The sequence below is a fragment of the Panthera tigris genome, chromosome D1, assembly GCF_018350195.1.
Source record: "Panthera tigris isolate Pti1 chromosome D1, P.tigris_Pti1_mat1.1, whole genome shotgun sequence".
Lineage (NCBI taxonomy): Eukaryota > Metazoa > Chordata > Mammalia > Carnivora > Felidae > Panthera > Panthera tigris.
In genome coordinates this window covers 106,713,479-106,730,823 of record NC_056669.1, presented here as the reverse complement: position 1 = coordinate 106,730,823, position 17,345 = coordinate 106,713,479, and the positions used below count along the sequence as shown (strand labels likewise).

The 17,345-nt window shown below is 62.9% G+C and overlaps 3 protein-coding genes across 6 annotated transcripts; all 3 read right to left on the bottom strand.

The window, feature by feature from the left end:
• Positions 1-520: 520 nt before the first annotated feature.
• CATSPERZ (catsper channel auxiliary subunit zeta) lies at positions 521-3,508 on the bottom strand. Its single transcript, XM_007091909.3, has 5 exons — positions 3,398-3,508; positions 2,808-3,150; positions 1,793-1,872; positions 1,512-1,578; positions 521-758 (listed from the first exon to the last, which is right to left on the bottom strand). The coding sequence occupies exons 1-5, from the start codon at positions 3,416-3,418 to the stop codon at positions 649-651; spliced, it is 621 nt and encodes a 206-aa protein (XP_007091971.1). The 5' UTR covers positions 3,419-3,508; the 3' UTR covers positions 521-648.
• Positions 3,509-4,168: 660 nt separating this feature from the next.
• KCNK4 (potassium two pore domain channel subfamily K member 4) lies at positions 4,169-9,885 on the bottom strand. Its single transcript, XM_042959432.1, has 6 exons — positions 9,682-9,885; positions 6,658-6,781; positions 6,344-6,504; positions 5,959-6,145; positions 5,274-5,413; positions 4,169-4,573 (listed from the first exon to the last, which is right to left on the bottom strand). The coding sequence occupies exons 1-6, from the start codon at positions 9,868-9,870 to the stop codon at positions 4,169-4,171; spliced, it is 1,206 nt and encodes a 401-aa protein (XP_042815366.1). The 5' UTR covers positions 9,871-9,885.
• A 3,184-nt stretch (positions 9,886-13,069) lies between these two features.
• GPR137 (G protein-coupled receptor 137) lies at positions 13,070-17,341 on the bottom strand. 4 transcript variants are annotated; one of them, XM_042958452.1, is made up of 8 exons: positions 15,711-17,089; positions 15,571-15,620; positions 14,616-14,841; positions 14,344-14,493; positions 14,089-14,217; positions 13,864-13,982; positions 13,436-13,541; positions 13,070-13,199 (listed from the first exon to the last, which is right to left on the bottom strand). In XM_042958452.1, exons 1-8 carry the CDS (start codon positions 16,065-16,067, stop codon positions 13,149-13,151), a joined length of 1,188 nt encoding a protein of 395 aa, XP_042814386.1. In that variant the 5' UTR covers positions 16,068-17,089; the 3' UTR covers positions 13,070-13,148. The 4 variants fall into 4 exon arrangements, with proteins under 4 accessions (XP_042814386.1, XP_042814385.1, XP_042814387.1 ...); XM_042958451.1 differs by adding an exon at positions 17,257-17,341 and having other exon boundaries at positions 13,173-13,541; positions 15,711-16,082; XM_042958453.1 differs by having other exon boundaries at positions 13,173-13,541; positions 13,864-13,955.
• Between the last annotated feature and the right edge of the window lie 4 nt (positions 17,342-17,345).

Below are 17,345 nucleotides of genomic sequence, written 5' to 3'. Positions count from 1 at the left end.
GGGAGGCGGCCGCCAAGGGGGAGGGGCCAGAGGAGACTCGGCGAGGGGGTTGGAACCATGAGCGCTCTTACGTAACGAGGGAGGCGGAGCGCGCTGTGCGCGAGAGGAGTGGGCGAGGTGGCTCAGGGGCCGCAGTTGCGGGGCAGGGAGACTTACATATGTAAATGAGGCGGGAGGAACAGAGAGGTTAGTGTCACTGCATATGCATGAAGGGCGGAGCCTAGCGTGCCCATACTAGAGAGGCGCTGCCCCTTTCCCTTCTCCCCCTTCCCCCAAGATTACTCCATCGGGGCACTTGGACCGCAGATCCAATATCCCCACCAAGCCGCTGGACCCGGGGTGGGAGAAGCAGACATAAAACATGCAAGAACTCCTGGATTTCGAGTCCCGGGAAGGCGGAGCCAATAGGGCCTGGACAGAAGAACGCTCAAGGTCACTGCGGTGACCGAGTGAAGGTCACGGGGAAAGGCGGGGCCACGTGCGTCCGCCTCACGCGGGCAGCCACGCACTGACTCACCGATTGTGCACTAGAGTCTTTTATTTCTCTAGGACTCAAATTCCACGTGGACGGGGTCAGGTTTGGGTCTGGGGACAGGACAAGGGCCCGGGGCCGGAGTCCGGCTGTCCCTCGAGCCCGAGGCGGTGCTCTCAGTACGCCAAGAGGTTCAGCCTCTTGCTCCGGCGCCTCTTGAGCCCTTCGATAGATCGCTGCAGCTGCTTGGTCAGGAAGTGGTCCCGGCCTATGGCTGACCGGTAGCCTGGAGGGCAGAGCTCCGCTTAGGGCAGCGAGCAGGGGGCATGGCCTCCCCAGCAGTGCGTGCCGCATGTGAGAATTGAGCAACCGCGGGTGATTTGGGGTGGCAGGAGCGCTTGGCGCTCGGGTGTGTGTTAATCTGGGAAACTTTGAATCTCCAAGGTGCTGGGCCCTGACGGTTTTCTTTCAAAAGGTCAAGTCATACACCTGCACTCCAAACAGATGGGGGGTGTGGAGGAGGATCAGAGTGTTGAGGTGGAGGGTGGATGAGGGCAAAGTTAGCGATGTTGCAGGCCTGAACTAGGACAGTGGTAGCCTGCAGCTTTGTGAACCCCTGCTGGGCCACCCACTGTAAGTGATTAGCCAGCAACCCCTCCGTTATTTCGTAAGCAGGGCAAACAAGGGAACTTTCACCCAAGGAATCCATTGTTCAGAGGTTCCTCACAGCACCAAGGGAGGGGGCCAAGACCCCACAAAGATCGTCATCCCCATTCGGCAGGGGGATGGAAACAGCTTTAGAAAAGCCACATCAGCTAAAAGGGAGCTGCCCCAAGGCTGGAGCCCAGGCCTCACGCTCTCCCCACTGGGTGTCCCTGTGGCCAGTCCCCCGACTTTTTACTTATGGCGGGGCTCCTGGAACATCGGTGGGTGGTAAGGGAATCTGACAGGGTAGACACATCCTGAACTCCCACTCCCAGAGGCCTGAGCCCTGCAAAATCCCCCAGGGTCTCTTGTGGGGTCTGAGGGAGGGGCTTACTCCGGAGGGCTTTGGTGAGGATTTCCAGAGCTTCATTCTCCATGAGTTCCATCAGAGGCAGTGGCAGCTGGAGAGGCAGCAAGAGGTTCAGATGTCCAAGGGACCCCGGCCCTGCCCAGAGCTGAAGTGCCCCACCTGCTTGCTCCCTCTAGCCCCAAGACCCCCAGCTAACGTGCCTGCCCCACCACCCTAGGAAACACCCTCCCCCCTTCACGTCTGCCACCCCCACTCGCCCATCCCCCACTCCACTAAAACCCCTCATCTCCCTGGGTGCTGCTAACCCTGTTCTGCTGCTCCGCCCAGTAGGCTCGATGGGGTGTGTGCTTCAAGATATTGAGCGATGACTCTGAGGAAGACATTTCTGGAAGAGAAAAGAGAGATCAGTCATCTCCGGACTGCTGGGTCTGCCCCGGAGCGGAGGAAATGTATGGGCAGGCATGTGATTGGGGGGGGGGGGGGCGGAGGGGAGTGGCCTTCAGAGACCAGCCCCAGGTGCCACCTTATTGGAAAACAGTATGGGACAGTAATTTGCCACCCTGGGCTTTATTGGCCCCCTCACCAAGGTTCCAGTTCTGACTACCGCATTGTGTGAGGCTTAGGAGCAGTGACTGAAACTTTCTGACTCTCAAGTTCTTCGTCTGTAAAATGGGGTAATGAGAATGGCCCCTCTACAGAGGTGGTGAAGTTTAAGGCGATCGTGCAAAGGAAGTCCAGTGCCTGGCACTCAATAAATGGCAGTTACTATATTGTTATCAGTTCCAATCCCCTGATGAAGGGGCCGGGAGGTGGGGGGGGGGGGAGGGGGAAGGAAGGGGGGCGGCGGGGGGTTGGGGGCAATCCCCAAACAGTGCCCAGGAAGAAGGAGGTATTTAAAAATTGTAACCAATGACTGAGTGAATGAAAGATAGGCACGTCCTCAACGAGAGCAAATCCATACACAAGAAAATAACTTCCTCCTCTCAACTATCCCAATGATTCCATTAAAAGCAGGAGTCCTACCGCGCTGCCTCTGCGCCTTTTGGCGGGGGTGGCGGGGTGGGGGGGGTGGTTGTCTCGGGCCGGGCGCGCCTGGGCCACAGGACCTTGTATGACGCCTTCCCAGTAGGGGGCGCTCCAAGCATGATTGATTTAAAGCGTGAAAGATGAGAGAGGGCGCCCCGCCCAGGAAGGGAATCCTGGAAACTTGGGTCCCATAGCTTCCCACCCGCCTCCCCTCCACTTTACATCAGCAGATACTGAGGTCCCGGCCAGCCCCCTGCCCTGTGGATACCCACAGCCTGGTGAGGCCACACTGACCAATCTCGGTCTTGGAATCGACGTCCCCCTCCTCTAAATGGCTTCCCAGGGAGCTTTCCTGACGGAGCTGCAGCTCCAACAAGGAGTGATCCTCCAGCTCCTCCTGCTTGAAACTGTCCTTGTACTCTCCGTGATCCCAACCACCGTCCGAGTCACGGCGGGCCTTCTCGTTGTACCACCGGCGAGTCTTGCTGTGTGCGCTGCCGTCCTCCAGGTCGGAGTCCTCGCAGACATTGGGCAGAGGCACATTCAGCTTCGACTGCGACAGCGTGGCCCTGGTCCACAGATTCCGGATGTCGTTGTCTGGTCTGGACGTGTCTGAGCCACCGCTGCCCAAAGACGCCTGTGGGCCACAGACAACGAGGGAAGCCAAGGGCAGCGGGGAGTGGGGAAGGAGAGGAAGAGCAGGCTGGGGGACGGGGATCCTGAGCCCTGCCAGGGCCACGACTCCGTGGAGTCGGCTCAAGGCTCCGCTTTGGGCTCTTTGGGAGTTGCCCCGGGGCCAAGGCTGAGGGAGAGGAGAGCCGGGGACCCAAGCTGGACTCAGTCTGGGGGCTCGCAGGGTGTGGGGGCCCGGGAAGCGTTCTTACTCTGAAAGGCTTTTCCTCCATGGTTCTGCCCCCAACGGACCCAGTCGCCACAGGCCTCGGGGCAAGGAGGAGGGCGTCACGCTCCAGGAGCGGAGAGGGGCAGGGTCGCGTTCCCGAATGGAATGGCGCTGCGGGTCTCGCGAGGGAGAGTTCAATCTACAACCCCCACACTAGACGCCATTATCCCCTCCCCACCCACCCACACCCCCGCGCCCCCCACGTCTGTACTGAGCTTGGAGACGCACAGCCCGCCTTGGCACATTCCTAATCCGGACCCTCCTCGGTAGCCTCCCGGCAGAGACACGTGCCCAAGGGTGGCCCTTTCGGGTGCACGCGTGGCGGGGGTGGGGGGGGGGGAGGAGGCCCGGCCTGGGGGTCGCAGGAGGCCTGGCTTGCCCCGGAGGCGGCCCGACGCAAGCTCTCCCACACCCACTCGCGTTCCCGGAGCGCGCACGCCCGCAGCGGTGCAAACTGTTTTCGTTTATTGATGCAGGCTTTGAGGCACAGTCGTGAGGTGTTGTGAGGGACGGGCCCAGCCGGGACAGCGAGACAGAAAGCCTTGGGGGGTCTGCAAATGAATGAAGTGAGGAGAGGGCCAGGAGCCGGCGGGGGGGGGGGGGGGGGGGGGGGGAGGGTGGCAGACAAGCAACCCGTAGCTTCCTCCCCAGGCCTCAGTCCGGTCGAAAGAGGCCTCTTTGGTCAAACAAGCAGAGCATGCCAGGGAGAGCTAGAACGAAGCCCTTTGAGAGGCCCAGGCCGGGGGTCCTGCCCCTACACCGGCACGCCTTTTTCCCGGGGACGCCCTGGGCCCCGCGGCCGCACGGGCTTCCGGGGAGGGTTAGGGGGGCGACGGCGACCCCGTGGCGCGCGGGGCAGCGCGCAGCCACGCTCGCTCTGGGTATCAGACGACTCGTCGATGAAGGCCAGGTTCTCGCTGGGGTAATCCAGCGCGGAGGCGGTGGGCGGGGTGGGCGGGGACGGCGGGGTTGGCGGCTCGGCCTTCGCTGGGAGCGCAGGGGACAGGGGCCCGCCGGCGGGCTGCGCTGGGCACGGCGGTGGAGGCAGGAGTGGCCGCTCCTTCTCCAGCGGTGGTGGTGCCGTGGGCCCGACTCTCTGGGTCACCCGCGCCGTCACGGTGCCGGTCCAGCTGGCGGCCTGCGCCGTGAGGCCGCCCATCTGCGCGAGGAGTAAAGGGAGTCCTCGACCACGGGTCCTCTACCGCCTCCGCAACCCCGGGAACCTGACCCGTCGTCAATCAGGCACTGCCCCTCTTTTCCTCCTGGTCCTCCTGCCTCAGCCCTCCCGAGCGAGAGAAAAGGCTCATCAACCCAGCTACACACTCTCCTCTCCTCCATCGGAACCTAAGAGCCCTCTTCTCCAGGAGCTTTTCTAGAAATGCCCCAGCTTTATTTCACCCATCCTTCCGGTGCCCCCCAGAGACCTTTGCGTCTCTTATCCGGCTCCTCCGCCGGCTCAGCCAGTAAGGTGACACAATACCGGTCGCCCAGTTAAATGTGAATTTGGACAAACGACAAATTAAATGTTGATATGTGTATATCCCTCCCATGCAATATTTGGGACACGCCTACACTGAACTAGTATTTGTTATGTATGTGAAATTTACATTTAACTGGGCTTCCTGCTTTTTGTTTTGGTTTGGTTTGTTTCTAAATCAGGCAACCCTATCCAAGAGAGCAGAGGTGGAGTCACCAGCAAACCGGCCCAAATTTAACCCTCTGTCCCTGGGCCGGGCGCACTCAGTCCCTGCCTTGAGAAGCCCACGCTCTGGAAGGGAGGCCAACGGGGTCAGCCCGGGCTAGGTACAGCGCTTCAGCGCCACGGCGCAAGCGCAGCGCAGACCCAGGGGCGCGCCTACCTCTGCCCGAGTGCGCCGGGACACTACTCGAAGCCAGTTCCCGATGGTGGTGAGTACTGAGGCGAAGTAGGCCAGGCCGAGCAGGATCCAGAACCACACCAGCGGCTGGTAGGCTGCAGAGTTCTGGTTGGGGCTGGCGCCTGGGATACCACCGGGGAGGCCAGAAAGATGTTGATTGTGGGGCAAGCCTTAAGCCTGTGAGCTGCTGGCTCACTGCCCCTCTTCCCAGCTCAGGGAGAGGATCCGCCCTCCCCAGGGCCATGGGTATGTGCTAGAGCGTGTGAATGCAGGCACGTCGAGTGCACGTGGCTTGGAGGTGTGCCAGGTAACATTATGCAAGGGAGTGTGCTCGCGTGCAGGAGTGTAAACGTGTGTGAGGAGTGCACATATATAATATAAATGTGACGCGTGTGAGGGGTGCGCTTAACCTATGTGTGAGCATGCGTGGGGTGCGGGCCTGCAAGAATGTAAGGGCATATGAGGCGTTGCATACGTGCACAAATGTGAAGGTACATTCCGTGAGCGCGGGTAGGGGATTGGAGCGAGCGCCTGTGCGCTCACGTACACCACGTGGAATTTGGAGGGAGAAGCGACACTGCAGTCCCCCCCTCCCCCCCCCCCCCCCCCCCGCCCCGGGCATCAATTAAGTGGCTAGGGAAGTGCAGCGCAAGAAAGGTGGCCTCACCGGCCACATAGTCCCCGAAGCCCACCGTGGTGAGCGTCACTACGACGAAGTAGATGGCCTCCAGCTTGCTCCAGCCCTCCACGTAGCAGAACACGAACGTGGGCGTGAGGACAAAGAGCAGGCAGCCAATCAACAGGAAGAGCACCGCGGATAGTATTCGCACCAGCTCGGGTGGCACGTGCCACTTCTGCAGGGAGGAGCAACGGCCCAGAGCCAAGAAGTCGCCAAAACCTCCGCTGCCGCGCCCCACACCGGCTCCTCCTCGAGCCCGTGCGCGAGGCTCTCGCGATCTCAGAGGCCCGCGCGCTCCCGGTGCCCCGCTGGGGACGTAGGGCAGGGTAACCCCAGCGTAACGCAAGGGCGCGCAGGGCGAGGAGCAGCTCACCAGGAAGATGGCTTCGATGTGACCGATGCCGCGGCGCAGAGAGGAGCCCAGCCGGTCCCCGACCCCTGCCAGCAGGATCCCGAACAACGGGATCCCCACCAGCGCGTAAAAGATGCAGAAGAGCCGCCCGGCATCTGTGCGCAGGGCCGCGTTGCCATAGCCTGGGCAGAGGGAGCGTGCAGGAGGTCGAGGGGCTGCCTGGCACCCACCGTCCTCCCTCTGCATTTTCCCCCTTGAGAAAGCCCAGCGGCCCCCTTGCCCCCCACCCCCACCCCCCCACCCCCCCACTCCACATGCTCCGTCCCCTCCCCCACCGATGGTGGTGATGATGGTGCCTGAGAAAAAGAAGGCGCTGCCCAGGTCCCAGGCTGAGTGGTTGCTGTTACTGGTTGAGTTGGTGTCAGGGTCCGCACCCCCTCCCAGGGCATCAGCCACCTCCTGCAGGACAAGGCGCAGAAGGAGGAACCTCAGTCCTTCCCTACTGTCCTGGCCAACCCCCTGGCCCTCCAGTCTCCAGAGTGGTTTCCTCCCTACCCCTCCCAGCTCTCCCCTTCCCCCTGGTCTTCCTGAGGCCAGTCCCTCAGAGGAGACACTGCAGATTGGGCGGCCCAATTTTGTTTGGCCTCCACCTTGTTTTAGAAGCATTTTAGTCTTCTGTCCCTTAATTTCACGCAAACGATTGCAAATTTACAGCGGTCAGGAGCACAGACCCGGGCGCAGTCAGCCTGGGTTGAAATCTTGACCTCAGGCAAGTTAACACTCTGTGCCTGTTTCTGCCCCTGTCAAGTGGGGATGGTGGTAATAGCACCTACCTCAGAGGGTTGTGAAGAGTTAAGGCACTCGCAACAAATTAAGCCCCGTGTCTTTGTTAACTCAGTCCCCGGTGGTGATCATGCCCAGTGATGTCCAGCTTTCCACATCGCCCCCCATTCCCATCTCCGCTATGGAAGCTGAGTTTGAGTTCCTTGCCTTAGAAAATCTGATGGAAGTCAGGGGCCCTTCCCCCAGGAGGGTTCGGATGCCATCAGATTTTGCATCCAATATTTGAAGGTTCGTGGACACACAAGCCCCCGCCCACCCTGCTGAAGTCCAAGCCAAACCCTGTGCTACCTAGTTGGTCCTCCATAGATATGATTAGATTAATGAAGTGGCCATGTGTCTGTCCCTCCTGCCACCTTGTGCGTCCCTCCAAGGCAGAGTCCGTGTTTTGAGAGTATCTGCCGTAAGTGACAGAGGAGCTCTTACCGAAGGAGCACAGAGCCACCGCACAGGGCCATGGAGGAGATCATAAAGCACATGCTTTCTCTCTGACTGCAATCCTCATTAGCAAGACCCATTCCAAATTCATCTTCTTAAGGCGACTGCCCCAAATCCTCCGTAGCTCCCTGCTGTCTTAGCATAGCATCCAAACTCCCAGCCCAGCATTCAAGTCCCTGTTCCCAACCTCCTTTTTTTCCAGGCTTCTCTCCTGGGGCTCCCATTGGGAACCCAAGCTGCCGTGACTTTACCCCCAGATTTTGAGATGATCCCATTTCCTGTCATAATAATTGTTAAATGAAGCCAAGAAGTGAAATGTATGATTAAAGTGATTTGATTTTTATTTTGCAAGACTTTTCCAATAAATTCACTACTTAGGGGGAAAAAAATCCTTTGTCATCCTGTGTGTTCTAATTTTTGCTTCCAGTGACGAGGCATCTGCTAAACCCAAGCTCTGCAAAACACTCTGAGCTTTCCAGCTTCCCCGCCTTTGCCCATGCTGTTCCTCTGCCGGTAGGTCTCTGGCAACCCAATCGCACATCTCTAAATCCTACGCCTCTCACCTGCCTCCCGTCAATTACCAGCTCCTCCCCAAGGCCCCTGGCTTCCCCCTCAAAGACCCCAGCACCTAGCCCAGGGCCCGGCACCCAACAGGTGTTTAACAGAGAAGGGAGCAAGGAAAGTTCCCTTTCCATTGAATCCTACAGTAACCTGTCCCTGGATCCGTCCCCTCATCCCGAAGTGACATCCTCTCCGGTATAGCCTGTATCTCCACCTGTTCCGCCCCCTATGCATTTCCCTGGTCACCCTATGGTGTAGAGCACAGCACCTAGCAGCCAGTAGGTGCATAATTGCTGCCTCCCTAATTGTGGAAGAGAAAGCAGCTGTCCCCCACACTTCTAATTTCTGCCCTTCCCTTTCTTCTTTTTTTATCCAGGGAAAAAGCATTTCCACTGTGGAGAAAAAATAGGTCAGATTCCCTCCCTCCCTTCCTCTGCCCTGTGGTCTGGCCAGACACATTCTCCTGCCCGGGCCTCTCTGAGCCTTCCTCTGCATTCTGGAAGTGTCAGAGAGGACGTCAGGCCGCCTGTGTCCCGGCCCCACCCTGCCCCTCATCTGGGCTCCTGGTCCTGCCACCCTGGGAATCAGCTGGAACACGGAGGCCTCCGTGCGGATGGCTCCTCCCTCCGAAAGAACAGGCGGAGAAAGAGGGGGACTCTTCAGCAAAGTAATAAACATTAATTTATTAACGTGAAACCTTGGAGGTTTTACAGGACGTCGCTCAGAAATCAGAGGAAGCGACCAAGGTGCTTGCCTGACGGTACCCCCAGCAGGCTGAAGCCCAGCGCTGTTAGTCACTGAACCCAAAGCTGACCCCACCCCTGCCTTGCCCCTTCCTCCAGCCTTCTCATCATAAGCCCGAGCGCTGGCGGTGAAGGGGTGCCTAACCTGGCATCCCTGGCGGCAAGCTTAGGGGATCCCAGAACCCTCTGAAATCACCCGGACGTGTTTACGTGTGCATTTTTCCAGGGGTTAGGGGGCGTGTTCAGTGTTCTTGGGTGTCTCCAAGGCATCGGTGACTCCAAAGCGAAACCAGTGCGGCGTGGCCAGGTTTAGGAGACAAAAATACTGCGCAGGGCGTATTTATTTTTAAAAACTATTCGCTGCTTAGTGGCTAAAATTCACAAGTATCCAGGCGCCCTGGCAACCCCTGAGCCGGTGAGGTAGGCCTGTGAAAAACGTGACATAGCTCACGGGCTCCAGCCATTTATTCATTTCTTCCTTCACTCGTTCCTTCACTCAACCACCGTCAGTCACACCGAAGAAGACAGTCCAGGGGCTCAGTCCAATGCCAGGCACGGCCAGGCAAATCAATGCCCCCATGGCCGCGATACTGAAAACCCAGAGAGCCGGATCCCAGCCTCTGGCCTGCGCCCCTCAGTGGCACCCTGCCGTCAGGGGGTGCCAGTCTGGAAGCAGCAACCCAGCACGGGGCCCCACTGGCATGCAGCTAGTTTCCGGGGGCGGGGGGGGGGGGGGTCACAGGTAACTGCTGAAGGGGTTCCTGCCCACCCACGCACCTTGATGAAGAGCCCCAGGTCCTGGTCGCTCACACATGGATGGGCCCTCAGGAACTTCTCTCGGACCTCCCCCAGCTCCCTCTGGGCCTGCTGCTCGTGGGGCTGCTCCAGGGCCTGGAACACCAGGGCACCGGATACCAAGTAGAGTAGGACCAGGGCCAGCAACGCCAGTAGGGTGGTGCTGCGCATGGCCCGCCCGGGGGCCCGGTTGACTCCACTGCCCGCCTGGGGAGGCCGGGCAGGGGGCTCCTGGGGAGCTGTGGTCACTGTGGGTAGAACCAGGGAGGCCGGGATCAATAACCTGGGCTGCCACCCCCACCCCCTCCTCTTCCAACCCCCACACACCCAAAGGTCCTCGGAGTCCCCAGTCCTACTGCCCATAGGTGTCCTATCTTCACATCCCTCTGCCGGGACACTTGGGACCGGGGCACACCCAGTCCCCCCACCGCTGTCCTCCCCCTTACCTCCATTGCCCGGCCCTCAGCCCCTGTCCAGGGACTCCAGGACATGGGAAGAGAGGAGGGCACCGGGAAGGGAAAGGAAGGAGAGCGGAAGGGGGAAAGAGAGACTGAGCCTGCTGAGCGAGAGGCTGGACGAGCGAGAAAACACCGGGGGCCTGGAGGGGGCGTGAGGCAGCGGCTTCAGCGCAGGAGGCTGAGGGGGCGCGGAGGCGCGCGAAGAGAAGGCTGGAGAGGCCGGACCGCGCAGGGCGGAGACGGGGATGGCGGGTCCCGGCTCCTCCGCTGCGGCTGCGGCAGCATCTTCGCGCTTCTCTCCCCCCTCCCGCCTCTCCCCGCTCCGCGGCGACCCGCTGGGCCGGACGGGTAGCCTCCAGGGTCTCCCAGCGCCCCGCCGGGCTTTCGAGGAACCCAGGGGCGGGTCCCGGTCGCTGCGCAGAGGAGAGGCAGGGCGGAGGGGTGGGGGGGGGCGGGGGGAGGGTGCTCGGTTCCGGGAAGGAACAGGGCGGGAGCGATAAGGGCCGAACCCGGGCAGCATCCTCCGGGACAGCTGTCAGCCCCCGGGACAGCGGGCGGCGGCGCCCACGCGCACACACGCGGGCACAAAGACCCGCGCGCCCACGCTCCTCCCTGCGGCTCCCGCCCGCCCGGCTGCGCGGGCCGCACGCACACGCTCCACCGGCACGCTCCCCAGACTCACGGGCACACCCGGACCCCCAGGGGCGTGCGCGCCAGGCCGAGGCACCCCAGAGGTCCACGCGCACGTGTGCACACACTCCCGTGCACACACCCAGGCCGTCGGGCCACCGCGCAGCGCTCGCCACCCAGACACGCTGCACCCCCGCGGTTCGCTCCCACCGCCTCCCGAGTCTTCCACGCTGACGCCTGGGAGCGTGCGGGCGGCAGCACGCGCGGCCGCACGACTCCCGGAGGCGCCCACGCGCGGGAGGTGCGCGCCCCGCCCGGCCCGGCCCTCCCCCCACCCTGCGCACCCCTGCCGGGGAGTCCCGTCCGCGCCCCCGCTCCCGTCCCGCACCCCCTCCCGCGCCAGCCCCGCACTCACTGTCGGCCCCGCTGCGGCTGCGGCTGCGGCTGCGGCTGCGGCCCGGGCTCCCGCGCGGCCTCGCCGGTGCCGGCTGGGCCGCGGAGGCGGCGGCGGCGGCAGGGGCGGAGCGGGCGGCCGCCGGGGCTGGGACCCCCCCCCCCCCCCGCCGCCAGAAGCCCCCCTCCTTCCAAGTTTAACCCCTCCGGCGCCGCGCCTCCCTCCGTGCCGCGCCCTTGCCGCCGGCGCCGGGCCCTGCAGCACCTTACCTGCGGCCGCCCAGCCCCCCGATTCCGGCGGATCTCGGCAGGTGACGGGCCGAGGAGACCGAGAGGGGCCGCCGCTGGGTCCGACCTGGAGTCTCAGACCGGAGTCCTGGTACTGCCCCGCCGGCCATCCAGTGTGGCCAGCGGCCCGGCCCCAGCCTGGACATCTGCCGGCTCACCTCTCCGGACAGGCACCACGCAAACCTCCCAGCGTCTCCCAGCCCCATTATGGTCCTCAACTCCCCGCCCCCTGGGGACAGCCTGGCCCTTGGGCTCAGCGCTCCTGAGGGAGGCGGCCCCGCGGGACAAAGGGGTGGGCGATCCACTGAAACAACCTGGAATTGGCTGAGGGAGGACTGGGACGCGGTTCTGGAAAGTCATGCCCGGGCACCTCCTGTCCCTCCTCATCCCTTGGTCCTCACCTCCGTGGCTAGTGCCAGGACTCCCCCCTTCCTCCCCCGCCCCTCGCAGCCTGAACAGCCAGGGCTCAGGCAGGTCTTGGAACTGCTCCCCTCTCGGTTCTCACCCACTTCTTTGCAAACCCCGATCTCTCTCTCCCCAAATCCTCTAGCCTGGGGTCCTCAGCCCTCACAGTGGGTGGTTTTGAGCCTGGGCTCTAAGGCTGACCACCCCCTACCAGGAGAGGGCGCAGCGGGTTACTACGTTCTCAAGAGCCTCCCAGTCCCTACTTACGGAAAAGGGATGATTAATTACCACCTCGGAGTGCTGTTCTGAGCATTAAAGAGGTATTTGTAAATGCTCAAAACAGAGGCTGGCACACACAATAAAGTGCCCTACAAATGTTAGTTTCCTTTCAACAAAAAGGGACTGTTCAGCTTCGAGCTGACTGGGAGTCTCAGACGCCCTCTCTGGAGGCCCTGAAGATCGGATGCCCAGGATAATCCCAAGCGAAGTTTCCAGACAGGAGCAGTACTAGGCCCCCAGGAACTATGAGGAGGTGTGATGACCAGGTACGTGGACGGGAGAGAGACCCTCTGATAAAGGAGTCCCAGCCATAGGGCAGATGACAGATAGGCCAAGACTGTGGCAGCAGAAAGCAGTGACTGCGGTATTAGGGGCAGTCAGAGAAGGAGCCCCCAGGGCCACCAGGCAGACTATGTGGGGGCGGCCCAACTATCTGGCCACTTCCACACCTGATAGGGAGGTGGGGGCTCCTCAGTCCCAGGCCAGGTCCTTCCCTGGCCCTGAATGCCAGATTGGGCAGGATGACAGGGAAACGGGGTTTCCCGAAATCCTAATGCAGCAAGGGTAACCGGCATAAGAGACACACGATCATCGTGCCGCAGGACCCAGGAGGGGGGACATGGCTCCCTGACCTGGAGACGAAAGACTTCATAAAGGAGATGACATTTGAAGCAGGTTTTGAGGAAAGGGTAGAAATCGTTCAAGTGAGGAAGAGACTGGAGAGGGAACACGCTCTCCGGGCCTCCTTTCCCCTTGGACTGCAGGCTCCTGCCTCTCCCTGCCCACCAGCCTAGGTGGTTAAGTGACCCCTGCCCAGCCCAGCCGCTCCCTCGGAGGGCCGGGGTCCGATCAGCCTTCGACCGAAGACGCGATGGTGGAAGGAACACAAAGCAGACAACTGACAGACCATGAACGGATGAGGGGCACAGACTCTGTTTATTGAGCGGCAGGTGCAGGAGAGGTAGCTGGCTCCAGTGTAGAAGCAGAGGCGGCAGGTCATGCCAAGGTGCTGTAGGGCATCTGGCAGCCGGGGCCATGCCCCGCATCCTAGGGGACAGCACAAGCTCACTACGACAAGAGTAGCAAGGAGCTGGCCAGGGGAAGAGGCGGCCACAGCCTCCCATGATCCTGGGCAAGAAGCGGCAGGTGAACTTGGCACGGGGGGGTGGCGGGGCCTGGGATGGGAGGACCGGGGTCTGGGTGTTCTGGGGGGGGAGGACAGAAGGGGATCACGTCTGCGGGGTGGAGTAGAGACTGTGGTGGTGGCCACCTGGTCCCAGCACCTGGGAGAAGAGCAGAGGAGTGGTCCGTGTCTGGCTGCCCCCGCACCAGGCTGGCTCCCGCCCGATGGCGCCATACCAGCTGCCGGAGCCTAGGCTGCCTGACATGCTGCAGGCAGAAAAACAAGGGTCAGTCCCAAGGCAGTGACCGGGGCCACACTCACAGCAGCTGGGGGAGGGAGAGAGGCTCAGAACAGGGCCCGGTGCCCCAGCTCTCCAGCGCCCAGGGCCCGAACCCTCTGGACTGCGGCAAGCTGCACCTCAGGGTGGGAGGCGGAAGCCAGAGGGGACCTTACCTAGTACAGACAGGAAATGGGGGCCATGGCGGGGGTGGGGTCAAGGGGAAAGTGGCAAGACCAGGCTCTAGGTCCCCACGGTTCAGCAGGGCAGGCGGGCAGGCCGGAGGACCTGAGGGAGGCCGGGGCTCCTACCTGGTGCTCTCGCTCCGGCCACGCTCCCAGGAGCAGCCCTCATCCTCGCAGTGCCCAGCCCGGTCGAAGAAGTAGGAACGGGAGCCAAAGACCTGCCCATTGAGGATGCGGCTGGTGCTCTGGGGGAGGAAGCCGCCATCATGCTTTCTCCCGCCCCACCGCTGGCTTCCCGCCAGACCCCAGCCCAGGGATGCCCAGTGTCCACCCCTCGCCACTGGCCCTCACCAGGTCCTGCGGGGGCCGGTGCACCCGAAAGAAGCCCACCAGCAGGGTGGTGGGCAGCAACTCCCACACAAAGAGGATGAGGCCAAACACCAGGTAGCCTTTGTTCCCCAGGTCGTTCACCAGGTCCGCCTAGGAAGGCAGGGGGTTGTGTCAATCCGCGGTCGTGCTGGCGGGGGCACCCGGACACAGCCGAGGCCAGTGGGGGGGCCGAGAGCCATGGCTACTAAGGAGGCAGCAGACGAGCCGAACGCCCACCTGGTCAGAGACGTTGTACCAGTCATAATCGAAGGCATCCAGCCGGCTCCGGGGGGCCAAGGCCAGGGCTGCCAGGTTGTAGCAGGCCCGGCTGGCGTAGAGCAGGACCATGGCGCCACCCATCGCAGCCGCCTGGCACACGCTGGTCCCCTGGCACAGATGACAAGAGGGGACCCTCAGGGAAGGGAGGCTCCAGTCTCCTCCCCCCCCCCCCGAAGACCACTGCACGAAGACCCCGAAGGGCACCCGGGTATCGGGGCTTGGGGCCCTACCTTGGCCTCCAGGTAGATGCTGGTGGAGGGCGCCCGCCGGGCGACGAGGCAGAGGCAGGCGGCAAGAGACAGCGCGCAGATGACAAAGAGGGAGTCGCTCACCAGGACTCGCACCAGCAGGAGGGCCCAGGGCTGTGCCCGGCGCCGGCGGGACAGCACAGCACACAGCACATTCACCAGCAGAAAGAGCAGCGAGGCCCCCACGAAGGCCCCCCGGACGGCCAGCCTGCGGCCCACAGCACAGTCAGCCCCAGGCAACCGTCCCTAGCGCTCACTGACTACCCGAACTGCCCCAGGAGACCCTAGTTGACGCTAGGGTCAGAACCAGTCCAGGCCGACGCTGTCTGCACCCCGGCTCTCCGGTTTTACAGAAGGGGAAACCGAGGCCCAGTGAGGTCAGGTATGACTGACAGCTAGGACACAGTGGACTGAGCACGGGACTGAGAGTCGAATGTAAGCCCTGACTCTGCCTTCCGCCGCACCTGTGACCTTGAACGTGTGGCTTTACCTTGCTGGGCCTCAGTTCCCTCATCTCTCAGATGGGGATAATAACAGCCTCGCGGGTAGGTCGTGAAAAATGTTTGTGAAAGCTCTCCCTAAACCGTAAGACGTTATACAAATGACAGGCTTATCGCCGCCAGCCAAGGTCACCCAGAAGTGGCAGTCCGGGGCTTGCAAGGGCTGGAGCCTCCAGCCCTTCTTCCATCACGGAAGACACTGGGACCCCCTCTCCCCTCACGCTGCCATCACCGTTTCCATGATGGTTGCCCTTCACGGGTGCGATGCCTTTGCCGGGCCGTCTGCCGCAGGTGCCTAACTTTTCCAAGCCCTTCCACAAACACCTCCTAACTTGTCCTCGCCTCAGCACTGCACAGGAGGGGGGGCGAGAAATGGACACCAGCCTGGTCCCTAACCCCTGGCCTGGCGGGTGTGCCCACGTGTCCCATGTACTTACAAGCCTCGGCTCATCTCCGGCCGGCGCTTGGCCTTGGCCTTGAACACAACCTGGGAGCAGAGATGCCCATCATTCCTTCGGGCCCTTGGGGCTGGCCACCCCACGGCCCCCCTCCCCTCCCCACCCGTTATCATGGTTACCTGGGCAAAGTAGAGGTTCATAAGCGTCAGCGTGAAGAACTGTAGGCAGACAGGGCAGCAGTAAAGAAGCCAAAAGGGCAGGGGTCCCAGGCGGTTGGCTCGGGGGGTATCTCGGAAGTAGAAGGAGAAGAGGGTGGTGCGCAAGGCAGCCCAGAGCAAACAGAGTGCCAGGAACACCGTCTGATAGCTGAGACGCTTGTGCCCATATAGAAGCACCAGCCAGAGTTGGGCATAGACGGAAAAGAAGAGTAGGGCGTACAGGGTGGTGTAGGCCGCAGTCAGCCCCAGGGTCACGGCGGGAGGCAGCGCAGGCACCAGCCCGGCGGCAGGCACCAGGCCAGACAGGTTACTCTCCATGTCCGGAAGGGAGGCCTGAATCCCAGAGAACGAGATGGAGGGGCTGGCAGGGGGCCAGGGAAATAAATATGGAGGGGTGGGAGTTGCAGGGTGCAGCGACAGAGACGGGGAGCTCAGGAGGAAAGAAGCTGCGACTGGCCAGGCCCTTCCTCCTCAACAGAGGGACCCTGCCCTTGCAGCGGGGCACAGGCAGCCTGGGGCCTGGGCCCCTCACTCTGGGGCGTGGAAGGACAGTCCCTCGCGAGGGCAGAGGCGGGAGGTGGGCAGGGTCTCCTCCCTGAGCCAGCCCCAGAGCGGGGTGAGGGGGTGCAGAGGCTGAAGGACAGGGGTCCCTGGCCTTGGTCGTTCGAGTCGTCTCGGCAGGAGGGGGAGAGCCGAGAGATACCCTTCGGCTGAGGGCAGCGGCCGCTGCGGGTGGGGCGCTCAACCCCCGGCTCTCCCCCTCCCCAAACTGGGGGGTCTCTCTCTCCCCTCCAATAATCCGGATTGGGGACGGCCTCTGCCTTCTGTCCTCGGAATTCCGACGCTGCCCCCACCCCACCCCCCACTGCATCCACTCTCCAGCCTCGGGGGGCGGGAGGAGGCCGACGCCGGGTCCTCGGGACGCCGCCGGGGGAGCCGGCTCTGGTCGCTGGGACCCGGGGCTCCGGCTCCCCAGCTCCCCGGCTCCCGCTGCTCCGCCCCCTCCTGCGCCTGCGCCTGCGCGGGCGCCGTTGGCTACGCTAATCGCGCAGGGCCTGGCCCCACCAGCTCCGCAGCTGCGCGCCGAGTCGCGCCGCGCCCGGCGCGGAGCCGTTCGAGAATTGGCGCGAGCCGCGCCGCCGGCGGGCGCCCGGGGTTCCTAGAGGCAGCGGGAGGCCGAGACGCTGGGGCGAAAGCGCAACCGGCGGGCGCGCGGGTGGGCCGTGCCCAGGGACGGCGGGCCTTGTTTGTTTGGGGGGCCGCCAGTTCCCATGCTTCTCTTGCCCATCCTCAAATCGAGATCGCGCCAGCCGGCCGGGGCGGGGGGGGGGGGGGCGGTAACGACTTCCCCTCACCGGCTCTCGGAAGGAAACTTCCGCCCACAGCCAAGATGGCCCCCGGGCCCCGCCCCCTCCCCCCCCCCCCCCCCGGGCTTAACCCGCAGGGCCCCGCAGTCCCCCGGAGGCGCGCCCGCCCCACGCCCTGGCCGGCCGCGGTTCCCGCTCACCTGGCCGGCTGCCCTCCCGGCGCGAAGCCCCCGCGGGTCCTACGGTCACCCACAACGGGGCCCCCTCTCCTGCGCCGGGGCAGTCATCC

Excerpts from the sequence above, each read along its gene's own strand:
- KCNK4 (XM_042959432.1), bottom strand. The coding sequence starts at position 9,870 with ATGCGCAGCACCACCCTACTGGCGTTGCTGGCCCTGGTCCTACTCTAC. Across the intron at positions 6,782-9,681 it reads ACCTGGGGCTCTTCATCAAG|GAGGTGGCTGATGCCCTGGG; the intron begins GTGCGTGGGTGG and ends CTTGTCCTGCAG. Across the intron at positions 4,574-5,273 it reads CCCGGCGCACTCGGGCAGAG|ATGGGCGGCCTCACGGCGCA; the intron begins GTAGGCGCGCCC and ends CTCCTCGCGCAG.
- GPR137 (XM_042958451.1), bottom strand. The coding sequence starts at position 16,067 with ATGGAGAGTAACCTGTCTGGCCTGGTGCCTGCCGCCGGGCTGGTGCCT. Across the intron at positions 15,621-15,710 it reads TGAACCTCTACTTTGCCCAG|GTTGTGTTCAAGGCCAAGGC; the intron begins GTAACCATGATA and ends CTCTGCTCCCAG. Across the intron at positions 14,218-14,343 it reads GGTACAACGTCTCTGACCAG|GCGGACCTGGTGAACGACCT; the intron begins GTGGGCGTTCGG and ends CTGCCTTCCTAG.
- CATSPERZ (XM_007091909.3), bottom strand. The coding sequence starts at position 3,418 with ATGGAGGAAAAGCCTTTCAGA. Across the intron at positions 3,151-3,397 it reads TGGAGGAAAAGCCTTTCAGA|GCGTCTTTGGGCAGCGGTGG; the intron begins GTAAGAACGCTT and ends TGTGGCCCACAG. Across the intron at positions 759-1,511 it reads CCTCACCAAAGCCCTCCGGA|GCTACCGGTCAGCCATAGGC; the intron begins GTAAGCCCCTCC and ends TCTGCCCTCCAG.